At 45.1% G+C, this 12,259-nt stretch overlaps 3 protein-coding genes across 3 annotated transcripts; all 3 read left to right on the top strand.

Annotated features, from left to right (window-relative positions):
• Positions 1-4,804: 4,804 nt before the first annotated feature.
• CCR75_007546 (uncharacterized protein) lies at positions 4,805-5,563 on the top strand (the record flags this gene model as incomplete). Its single annotated transcript, XM_067965605.1, has 1 exon — positions 4,805-5,563. One exon carries the CDS (start codon positions 4,805-4,807, stop codon positions 5,561-5,563), a length of 759 nt encoding a protein of 252 aa, XP_067816134.1.
• A 1,614-nt stretch (positions 5,564-7,177) lies between these two features.
• On the top strand, positions 7,178-7,798 carry CCR75_007545 (uncharacterized protein; the record flags this gene model as incomplete). The annotated part of the gene is made up of 1 exon (XM_067965604.1): positions 7,178-7,798. The coding sequence occupies one exon, from the start codon at positions 7,178-7,180 to the stop codon at positions 7,796-7,798; it is 621 nt and encodes a 206-aa protein (XP_067816032.1).
• A 362-nt stretch (positions 7,799-8,160) lies between these two features.
• Positions 8,161-9,258, top strand: CCR75_006620 (uncharacterized protein; the record flags this gene model as incomplete). Its single annotated transcript, XM_067964688.1, has 1 exon — positions 8,161-9,258. The coding sequence occupies one exon, from the start codon at positions 8,161-8,163 to the stop codon at positions 9,256-9,258; it is 1,098 nt and encodes a 365-aa protein (XP_067816708.1).
• Between the last annotated feature and the right edge of the window lie 3,001 nt (positions 9,259-12,259).

The following is a 12,259-nucleotide window of genomic DNA, read 5'->3' as shown; positions in this document are numbered from 1 at the left end:
CGATTGCCCGGCAGAGCAGCTATTGCCGAATTATCATATTTCGATATTACATTCGTTCGCAAGCGGTTGTTGTTGAGCACGCAAAGACGTTTAATGTGCGCAAAAACAACAATTTCTCTTGCTTCACAATCAATAAACTTGTTTCGGAGCTTTTCCATGCTTCTTTAGGCAATTCTGGCAAAGCCTTATTGAAGTAGCTTACGAACTTCTGTTGACAACTCGCCATACGACACTGTCATTAAGGCAGCAACTTGCAGAGTCTCAGCTTCCTCCCGGGGCAGAGTTGGCACCGAGGGCGAACAAAGTAAACGTGTACCTCGTTGTTGGCAACTAGAAAATCGCACTTATGAAAGCGGATATTGTCCACGACAGAATCATCAGGCCGGCGCGAAAGCGCATCAGCTACAACGTTTAAAGCACCATTAATGTGGTGTATAGTAAACGCGTATTGAGCGAAGGTGGTCAAGTATCGAGCCAACTTCGGCGAGACTGACGGATGATGAAGAAGCCAAGAGCAGGCGCTATTGCCCATTTTTCTAACCCCTCTTTTATTGCAAATAGATCCTTCTCACGAGCAGGCCAACTAATCTCACGGATTCCAAGTTTCTTTGAGTAAAACGCTACTGGATGGTCATGTCTATTGATAAATTGCGATAAGTCGCCACCAATGCACGACCCCGATGCATCCGTAGTGAGAACAAACGGGCGTGAAGAGTTAGGCAAAGTCAGCACAGGTGCAGCTTGTAAGGCAGACTTCAGCCTTACGAGCAAATCCTCTTGTTCTGCATTCAAGACCCATGAAAAATCTTTCCTAACGAGATGGCTCAACGGCAGAACTATTTGCGCAAACTGATGAATAAAGCGGCGATAATAACAAGCAAGACCAAGAAAACTTTGCGATTCCTTTACAGAGGTAAGTGAAGGCCACTTCGCGATTGCTTCCGCCTTTGTTTTCGATAAATAATCCGTCACCAGAAACAGCGTGCCCCAAAAAGCTGACCTCTTGACGCGCGAACTTGCACTTACCAATGTGAGCGAAGAGTATTCACTTGCGTAAGACGTCGAACACGATAGCATGAAATAATTGACCCCAGTATTACATTAAAAGTAATTAATAGCCAATGGTGTCAGGGTTATGAATGTTCAGATAATTTAGAATTTTCAGAAGTACCTTTTTTTGAGACGGAAAAGATGCATGTACCATCCAAATATACAACAACGAATGAGAACTTTTCAAAAAGAACACGCATCAAGCGCGACGAAATGCGAGGCATTCCAGCAAGGCCCATCGGCGCAACGCACCACTGATATGTCTCATTTGATTTACGAAACGCAGTGTACGTTTTGCTATCCGGATGAATATGCCTCTGATGGTACCCTTGAGCTAAGTCAATGACTGTGAAGTAGCTCATACCATACATCTTATCGAATAATTTATCGATTCGCGGCAAAGGTATTTTAGGGACGACTGACGTTGAGTTGACGTAACGAAAGCCAATCACCCAACTGAGCAAAATGTTCGCGTTTCCGGATCGAATCCATTCCGAACGAGATACACCTCGTACCGATCGTTGGGTCATTTTAAGGAATGCCGAAGATGTTTGATACCCAAAGCGAGTCTGAAAGCTCGATCTATCCGCATGAAAGGTTCTCATCGACGAACTTCTGTAAAGCCTTTTGTTCAGCTTGTGAAAGTCGAAATGGCGAACGATTACTCGGTTGCACACCGGGCTGTATATTGATACCAAACTCCACCGACCGATGAGGAGGCAATGAATTCGGTAACTTTTCTGGGAATACATCTTTATAGGAATCGAGTAAAGCCTTCAATCGTTTTCACGAGGTTTTGTAAATTCCGACTCTTGATAAATTTTGACACGATAGACTTCTTCAAATTGTGATGTCTTCAATTTCCTTAAGAAGTCAGCAGAGGAATAATGACCGATTCACAACCTCATCATATGGTATGTCACCACTTTTGAACGAAACTTGATGAGTACGTCAATTAATGATTGGCTCGTGCGCAGCACACCAGGGCTTACCCGGAATTACATCATGGCAATTGCTCATTGGCCACTCAATGACCGGAACGTCAGAAATTCGATTATCATCAAATGGGCTATTGGCGACTCCTTTCTTCACTTATTTTTGGTGTTATTAGTGCCTTCGAAACGAGTGACTTGAAAGCCATTTCAGGACATGACGCATTGCAGCAAACTCGGCTTCACCCCATTGCATGTGGCGCCAGAATCGAGTATCATATTGACAGCACGATCGTCAAGATGACCCTTTTAGATGATCAAATCTTTTCCCGTGAAGGAAGCAAAGTCAGCTTCACATAGTGTGGTGATAGCTTCGTTTGACGCAGTCGCGATGGTTTCTTCTTTAACTGACTCATTCACGAAATAGTTGGCGTTCGCACGATCGCGACGATATCCGTTGCCGCGATTATTTTGCTGGTTCCTGCGCTTGTAACACTGCTGAATCGTGTGCCCCAGTATTTTGCAGTATGCACACTTTCGTTTATTTCGACGTCGATTATGGACGCAAGAAGACCTATTAAATGGCCGAGCATTGCCGATTTCCATCGGCTCTGGCTTCTTGTTTAATTCTCTGGCCACATTTTGTGGACCAGGACGAGGTTTTGTAGCGTTGTGGTGATGATAAACACCCGAATGTGTGCGTTCAAAATCGAGCGCCACAGTAATAGCATCCTACAGTGCGTTTCCCCGTCGATATTGAACTTCTTCTTGAGTTCTTGCTTTAAACCCTCGTTGAAAATAGATGAAATGTCAACTCGAGTCATGTCCTCAACTTGCGAAATAATGTGTCGAGATTTCGCAATGTAGTCCGTTAAGCCTTTGCAATTGGCTTGTCTCAGCCGATGCAGATCGTCTCGAAGACGTTGTTGCAGATCCGCAAAGACGAATTGTTTTTTTTTCACTGCTAGAGAAAACTCATCGGCTGAGTGAATTTCTTTTTTGATGCAGCAAGAGCCATTGTGCTGCTGGTCCTCGCAATGAGCTTCCTAGTACGGCAAGTACTTGAGGAGCCTTTGCGTCCTCTTTCCACTTCTTACCGTGCGCAATAAAATATTGCTGTACTTGCGCGTAATAAAGGCGAACCGACTCTTCGCTTTTTCCGCTTTACGTCGGCATCCTTAGCCCGTCCACCTTAAGCCCACCTATCTTTTAGGAATTAGCGAATGTTTTGATTAACTCTTGTTGTTGCTGTAGCATGTGCATCATTTGCTGCATTAGCTCGGCGTTTGAGGGTTGCCCATAATGGAAGAAGAATGTGTTCGGAACTATAAAAAGACTAGGCTCTTAAGTTGAACCGAAGATCCTTAAAAATGGTGCGCTCGGCTTCTTCTAAAAGCGCGTATACCTCGTGTAACGGAGCTGATAAGGTGGACTCTTGCTTGGGCAGGCATCCTTTCTCCTTGGTGAGTTGCTTTGCTAAGATCTTTGCAATGCGTCGGGCCTTTTGTAATGCGTCGGGTCTTTTGTAATGACGCAGGCAAATCGTTCGCAGTCTTTGCAGACTTTTCACCGTACTCAAAGAGGAAAGCCTTACTACAGTAGTATGGAATCTGATTATTAGCTTTTAGCTTTTTGCTCATAAATCTCAACGACTTTCTTTAGCCATTAAGCGTAATGGGTAAGAGATTCAATCTTATTCCAGATGGATTAACTGTTTCACCGTGTTAAGCCGGTCCCAACCTCACACAGACTAAGCGACTATATCTGTCAGGCAGACGCTTAGAGTTACAGTGGATACTGAAGCCACACAATCAAAACTGCTACGCAGCGCTTCCAAAGGAATGGAGCAGTTGACTGCGAGCGGAAATTCCCACGCTACAAGCAGTACGTTACTGGCTGCGAGTGGAATCCCTTACGCTACAAGTAGTGCTGGGCAATCCAACGCAGTGCAATCCAGCGAAGCGCGAACGGACGGCAAAGAAGCGAGCGGACGGCGAAGAAGCGAGCAGACGGCGAAGAAGCGAGTAGACGGCGAAGAAGCGAGCGGACGGCGAAGAAGCGAGCGGACGGCGAAGAAGCGAGCGGACGGCGAAGAAGCGAGCGGAAGACCAACAAGTGGTACCACTTGTGAGGAATGAGGGTAAATTACGACTGAATTATTTTTTTTGCTTTACTAGCCGATACTTTTGGCTCATCCTCTAAGGATCGCCTATCCTAAATCTAATTATTACTAAGTATCATCTCTCCTTATTGCGCCAACCTTTTTACTTGTTTTTATTATGGCGCATATGTAATTTGAATCAATAGAAAAGGAATGGTATAAAAGATAAATCGAAATGAGTGGTCATGGGCTCAGCGAGTTGAATGGTCCTGACAATCTCGCGCTGGGACGGAGATAGTGTGCGGTACAAGGAACACCTGTTTATTTTACTTAGCTAGCACTACGTCGTAACGAAGTATACTTACTAAACAGTGTAGAGCAAATTAGAGACTGTTTCTTGTCGTCGTTATTTTTAATATTCATATCCTTCTATGGCTAGTATGAAGGACTTAGACCTTTGTCCATCTGTAAACTAGAATCGGTTGCCGCACTCTATCTCTACAGCCTTACCAAATATACATCAGCCAAAGGATCATGTTTTCCTAAAATTTTACTTAGTTAAACTGTTTGCTAACTGGCATTCTTTTTTTTAATTAATAACGATCTGGCAATAAAATCCATTCAAATAACAAAATAAAAATTTCCAAAAAATAACCTACCCCCCGTTCTTCCGAACACTTTCTTGAACAGGATCCGCAGCAGTCGACAAAGTTTAGCAACGATGTCGGACTGGCGCCGTGATCTTCAGCTCGTGGGCGTCGTTTTCATAGTCACCACGGCGCTATTAGGCGTGATGTTGCACTCGCTGGTAATCTCGACGCTCACAGACACCGAGTGGCTCGCGCTTCGACTGCCTACAACGCTCGAGGCAGCTCAAGAGCTAGGCAAGACCCTTCAGAGCTTCTCCGAGCGCCAACGAGGTTCACTTTTGCTCGCACACATGGGCTGCTATCTATACCTGCAAACATTTGCGATTCCGGGCACCGTATTTTTCAATCTATTGGGCGGCGCGTTGTTTGGGATGACGCTGGGATTTCCTCTGTGCTTGGCTAACAACACACTGGGATCGGTCTTTATGTTTCTCCTTTCGCGGCGTTTTGGCTACCGCGTCGTCACGCACTTTTTTCCGCAAAAACTCGATCGCTTAAGAAGTATATTGGACGCACATCGCGACGAAATGGCGCTGAATATGATATTCCTGCGCGTATTTCCATTCACCCCCAATTGGTTTATTAACATGGCGTCGCCCCACTTGGCCATTCCGCTAGGCCAATTTACGTTAGGCCCGCTATTTGGGCTCGTTCCGTACAATTTCCTGAGCTGCAAAGCTGGGCTTATTCTGCGCGAGCTACGATCGCGTGGAGACATTATTGATAGCGCCACGACGATGCAGCTTATAGTGGTTGCTATCGTAGGTGGCCTTGTGCTCCCAAGACTAAAGAGGCGTTTTGCCACGACCACTGGTACCAAGCATGATTAAATTGAGTGTTTAAATTACGTTTGTCTTGTCCAAGTTTTTGCTGAATTGAGTAAGTTTCAGATAATTAAAAAAATCTAAAAGCTATCATTCAGCGTGTATCAAACGCACTATTTTTTTTTTTGTTCGTCGGGACCAAGCTAGACAAAATAAATGTCAGAGATACTTCTTATTCATTCGACGCCAGGCCAATTAGGTCTGCAGAGCTCTTATTGGGTTTGACTATCACAAGGTGCGTAATTAGATCCCGAATTTTCAGTATTTAAAATGCTAGACACGGGCGGATTTTAATTTTTTTCTGACAGACTGTAATCGTGAAGGTCTTCTTTCGTTGGAATGGATATGCAAATCTTTTAGATTATTATTAGAGTATACAATTATACGAGTAGTCTGCGCTGGTGCTCCCTCGCACTGCAGCAGCAATTTTCAATTATTTTGTTTGGCGGGAGTTGTTATACCTTTTAACGATTACTTTCAAACAGAAAAAAAGTTATCGCGATTACAACTTAAGATTCTGGAATGTGATGCTAAAAATTAATGGCTAGAACACTGCGATGTAAGAAATAGCTAATTAATTTCAAGGGAAAGCACAATATCGTTCAAGCTAATGCGAGGTTTAAATCAAGCTGTCGACGTCCTAACTGCAATAAGCCACGAAAATGCAGGCTGTTTTCCGTATCAAAACAAAAGCAGCCGACCGGCCGTGATGGCAAAAGGTGGTTCTACCAAGAGAATTCAAGGTGCCTTCCTCTAATATTTTAAGCGCAAATAGGTTTTCATCCGACTTCTATACAAACACGTAAAAACTCGCGGTACTCAAAAGTGATTAGCAAGCAACTTAACGATTTAGAGGTATGCCAGCGTCGACGTCCTGTCATGTAAAAAGACGCATTCTTCACATTGCCGTATTAAGACGCAATTTTTTTTGCGAAGTCTTCGGGGCCGTGTAGGAGTCACTTAGCTTGCTCATCACCAAATAAAAAAATGCTCTTCGATCAATCGCTGCAAACTTTCATGTTCCTCGCGAAACAAACTTTTGCGCAATATTGGACGCATATTCCCAAAAACAGTTTATTATTTGCGACTGAACTTCATTGCAATGTGCGCTCATGAATGTGTTGGAGGTCTCCGCATTGCATAATTCAGAGGAGTGCTATTATGTAAGGCACGAAAATATTCTAGATCGTGTTTTTCTGTCACATGCAACAGGCTTTCTAGCTACTGGTAGCGTTAAAGACTTGCATTGGCCTTGTATGCAAATTGCCTGAGGTCACTTTAGGTTTTCCGACACTATTTAAATAACTCATGTTACAGCTCTCCCGTGACCTCAAGAGCAAACGGTTGTATCAGACGATGTACTGTATGTACAGTATTATTTACGCTACTTTTTTTTTGCAGTTTCCATTTTGAGGTTGTCAAGGATGTAAGAAACTATTTTAAATTTTAAATTTGAGCTATTATGGAGTATTAAGCGGCTAAAAAAGCATCTTCGGCTACTATTGCTTGTCAGCTTGAAAATAAAAAAAGTTTTGAAGCAATAATGGACTACGTACCTAATATCACGCTGTACAAGAAATGACTCAAAACCAATAAAAACAACACTCTTCGCCTTGCGTCATGGCCTTCATGTCGGTAGCTCGTCAGGCACGCGCCACTTCTCGATTCCTCTATTCCCGTATGCGCGTTTGTCCTCTTGTAGCTAATGAGCAATTCTTGCAGCGAACGAAGTGGCAGCGCTTGCCCTGTGCGATGGAGTCTCCGATCCTATCGACTCGAGTAGGCTTTTTGCGAACAAAGGTGAGCGAGCGTGTGGTCCTGCCAGAAGAGAACGAAATTGAACCTACGCTAGCATTTGACGACAGTGAAATGACAATTGAAGATGCTTCGATTGAAAACTTGCTGAAAGAGCTCAATGAAGTTTTTGAAATTATTGCTGCTGTGCCACTGATGGATGAAGAGGAGTATGGGGAAGTGCGCCAACACTTTGAGAGTGGCAGTGGTCTTGATGAGATTGATGAACGTGGGTATAATATTAAAGCTGGGACGCATAAGATTTGGAAGGGTGAGCGCGACCTTACAAAGATTGTTGAGGGATTGGATACCGATTCGGCCCAGATTCTGCAGCGTATCCTGCTCCACACGCTTAATATTGAGAGAAAAGTGCGTGAGATGCTCTCGAATGGTGGAGTTGATCCCGATGACAAAGATGAGTTGCAAGAAGACAATCAGGTCATTTGAGATTGTCCGTTAAAAAAGAAGTCATCTCGACACCATCAAGGTATTGCGGAGATCTTGGTCGAGCCCGCGTGCTTTGCTTTTGCTCTTAACTTTTGATTCGACACAGGCAATCAAGACGTCTAAGTCCCGTATAAATGATGTACGTATACTTGCACCATTGATAAATTCTCCTTATCTTATGTTAGAAATAAAGAACGATTGTAAGAATACCTCGCCGTAAAATGCACAAGAAAATGGGCAACATGTAATTTCAGGCATGACCCGAATTTGTGCTCATTACGAAAAACGCATATTTTGCTCTCAAAAAAAGTGATAAATAATTTTATTCATTCTTGCCTTCAGGGCTCTGAAAAGCGGTGGTAATGGGCTTCGTCGCACTAGCTCGTCAGACGCTTATCGTTTCTCGCTTCCAAATGCACGCGTCTACACGCTTAAGCACAGCAATTCCCTGGCAACAAATGCATAAGCACCGCGTGCCTTGCTCTATCGACCCTCCATTCCTATCAACCCGAACCAGCAGCATTAGTTTTGTACGAACAAAAGTCAGCGAACGCACGCTCCGTCGGAAGAAATTACGCGTCAACAAGAGCCAAAAAGGAGTCAAGGTGCCAATTCTTAAAGAAACGTTGCGCAAGCTCTATTTGCGTACGCATCCGGATCTCTTTGGACAGTATCCAACGCAGCAGCGCGCAAATGAGGAATCGTACAAAGAGCTCTTGGGCATCCTGGACGCCATTGAGAAACACAATCAATTTCCCCCAGCCAAGACCTTAAAACTTCCATTTTTTTTAAAAACACCTATCGAGGGTGAATTTAAAGAAGTCGAGTTGCAACTACGCACGACGGGAGGTGCATGTAATACGTTGGTAGAGGAGGCATTGGGTCAATTTTTCAGCAACTGTGGGCTCCCTGAGGTCTTTCAATGGGACAAAGGAAGCTGGGGCAAAAGTGTAGGTAAACACGCAGTAGAGAATCCAAATTTAGGCTTTGAAAAGGAAGATGAAACGCATGAGAACGACCGTCACGAGGCCAAGCGCGAAGAACGGCATTCTTCAGCTCCGGCTTATAATCCCGTGGATCGTAAAGCACCAGAAGATCATTCGATTGAAAAGGTTCTGAATGAGTTAGACGACACGTTGCAGCTTATTGCTGTCGTGCCATATCTTGACGACGACGACAAGCAACAGCAAGCTATTAAAACTCATTTTGAACACGGATCAGGTCTCGATGACCTCGATGCTCAAGGGTATTCACTGAAAGCGGGAGTTATTCAATTGTGGCAAGGCGAACGGAATCTACAGGCACTGATTCCTGGATTAGATGGCGACTCGGCGATTCTAATGCAGCGAATTTTGCTTCATACCGTCGATATTGAAAAGCGTCTCGAGAACGTCATTGCTCAAAGCTCCTTGGACGTTACGAGATTCACTGCGGAAGCTTGTAATCAACAGAGCGAGTAAAGATTCTTGGATGACTTTATCGATAAAAGATTATCGCGTTATGTGGGCATTTACAATGAATTAATTGTTAAGCACTGAACTTACATGCCCAAATGCACAAAAGATGACACGGCACTAGGACCTGCACCCAGGATTGGAAAGAATAGTGAATTACTTCTTTGAGTCGCTGTCCTAGACAGGAATTAGCTCTTACATAACATCGAGTGACCCGGGGCCGTCAGTTTAGCACGAAATGGAACGGGGTGTACCGTTAAAACATGAATATTATTTCTGTAAGAGAAAATAATAAAGAAGTATTTACGTTGGAATTGTTATATTCAACTTAAATTCCTAGGTACTTAATTGAAGTAATAAAAAAAAAACCTACCACTTAAGTGTGCTTCATATATATGTGACCCACCCTTATGTATGTGATGCACATTGGTACATCCTAGCGTCATCCGCTATGCGAAATACCCAAAAACGATACGCTCGCAGCACATATTAGTCTATCTACAAAGACGGCATTTATGCTAGGTAATAACAGAAATTTATATTTAATGCGATTAAATATAAATCAGTCTTAAACTTACAATATACTTGATAAGTTTGCACGAGGAGCCGGATTACCGCTCCCGTGACGACACTTTTATCAGTGTACTTCGTGAGTTGGGTGAGGTCGCTAAGGCGCCCACCACAAACCTCACTGCACGTGAGAGAAGGCGGTAAATCGTCGAAGGTGTGTGCGTGCGTAGTACGTGGCAGCTTTAAGTAGCGCCCGTCTACACTTGGTGGAACTTGAAATCCTTCCCACGACCCGCATCTTTGAGCGTGTACGTGAGGATGAGCCTCAATATCGATTGGACTCATTTCCCCCCACCTCCGAACATCATCGGGAGTTGGCTGAGCAGACGGCGCAGGGACTTAGGGAACAAGCCATGGCCAGGGTCTTGGGTAGTCTCCTGAGCAACATGTTACTCAGTTGGAGCAGTTTGACGCACTCATGCTCGGACAGCGAAGGGTCGCGTCCGAGGCACAAAGCCATGCTACGGCGGAGTCTGTCACACAGACTCAGGATGAGCTAAGGCGAGAGCAGGCTCGAAGCGAGGCTTTCAACAGGACTGTTAAGATGCTCTCCGCTCTCAGCCGAGGCTTATTCGGATGGACCCGCCCAAGTTCGATGGAACTGCAGCGCGCACGATATCCATCGGCTGTTAGCAGTAAAGCAATGCGGTGTGTCGCAGCTAATCGAAGATGACAGCCCGATGGTGCCGTACTCCATGTCGCACCCGCGCGGTAAAGCCTCAGAGTGGGCTTACTCGGCGGGTATAGCGTATTCAAGGTGTTCCCTTCATGGGCGATTATAAGACAAAGACTCGCGCCATGTGCCAGCCACCAAACAACGAGGTGTTGCATAAGGTGCGCGTTTTCGGGGCGTGGCAGGCGAAGCGATCTATGCAAGAGCATGTGCAGGAGATGCACTAGCTGTCGGGATCAATTACCGTAGGTCCGATTGGGGAGCACATAAAAGTGCCCAAGTTTATGAACGGAATACGTCATGGCTCATCGTGACAGGCTCTTATTAGAAAGGTGCCGTCAACGATGGAATCCAAATTGCCTTAGTTGAGGAGAAATTTTACAACAGTGCCTCGGCGATAGCTTGGTATAAGCCGTCGGCCGAGAGAACAGGTGTCACTTCCATGGAGTTGGGCAATGCAGACGTTGTCTGTCACAAATGTGGCAAGCGCAGTCATATGAGCGCTGCTATGCCTGGGCCCCTGCTGGGGCGAAGACGCCCAGCAAGAGGAATCCCTTTCCGAAGAGCGATGGCAATAACCAGCGTGCGAGACGCATGAGTCCGCATCTACCACTGAGGGGTCGAAAAAATGCAGGAGAAAGCTGAGGTAAATCGCTTTAGCTTCATCGATGGCCTGTTATGGCATCAGCTGTCACCTTGTGATTCCTTGGGAATCTATGTGCCTCATGACACAGACCTCAAGCTGATGACCCTTCACGAGCTCCATGATGCGCCATCTAGTGGGCATCTGGGCCGTGAAAAGACATTCTTACGAGTGTCAGAGAAATTTTGGTGAACGCACTTATTTAGATGGGTGGCCAACTATATTCGCTCTTGCGAACAGTGTCAGCATAAAGCCTGCACCGTCCAGCAGTGCGCCACTGAAGCCGCTACCGATTCCAACCAACTGTTGGAAGTCAGTAAGTCTAGACTTCACATTAGGGTCGGACGGGGCTCGTCGTCTTCGTAAACGGTCTAAGCAAGATGGTTCATTCAGCACCATGTAAGACATCGATCAAAGGCAAGTAGGCAGCTCTCTTGTCCTGGATCGCGTATACCGATTACACGAGATGGCCGAGTCCATAGTATTGGACCGGGATCAATGATTTACGTCTGGGTTTTGGCGACAAGTGCTTGGGCTGCTAGGTGGCGAGTTCCCCATGTCGACTGCAGACCATCCTCAGATCAATGGCCAAACAGAACGTGCCAATCAGGTCGTGGTGGATAAATAGATATAATGGCCTATACCTATTTATGGATAAGATTTCTGAACATTACTATGTAAGTAATATTCTCCAAATATTCTCTACCTTTTAGATAATATATTAATAAACTATTTATAAGTGTTAATTTTATGTAACGATACACCCCGTCGTAGCATGCGTGCGGCCCAGAACATCTAAGGGCATCCCAGACCTGTTATTGCCTCCAACTTCCTTTGGTTTGATTACCCAAAAGTCCATCTAAGAAGTCCACACACCTACCAAAAATGGTAAGCGGAACTATTTAGCACGAGCCGGATTACCGCTCCCGTGAAGACACTTAATCAAAGTACTTAGTGCGTTAGGTGAAGTCGCTAACGCGCCCACCGCAACTACCTCACTGCACGCAAAAGAAGCTGGTTAAACCGCCTCCTCGCTGTGCTATGGTGTGTGTATAAGTAGAGCGTGGCCGCATTACGACGTGCCCGCTTGCAGTTTACTGATGCCTGAATTGAGTCCTGAG

This window comes from Bremia lactucae (genome assembly GCF_004359215.1).
Source record: "Bremia lactucae strain SF5 chromosome Unknown BlacSF5_NotPlaced_17_SHOA01000003.1_2250557bp, whole genome shotgun sequence".
In the NCBI taxonomy this organism is placed as follows: domain Eukaryota; phylum Oomycota; class Peronosporomycetes; order Peronosporales; family Peronosporaceae; genus Bremia; species Bremia lactucae.
Note: the sequence above shows the minus strand (reverse complement) of the source record. Positions and strands in the feature narration are given on the sequence as shown.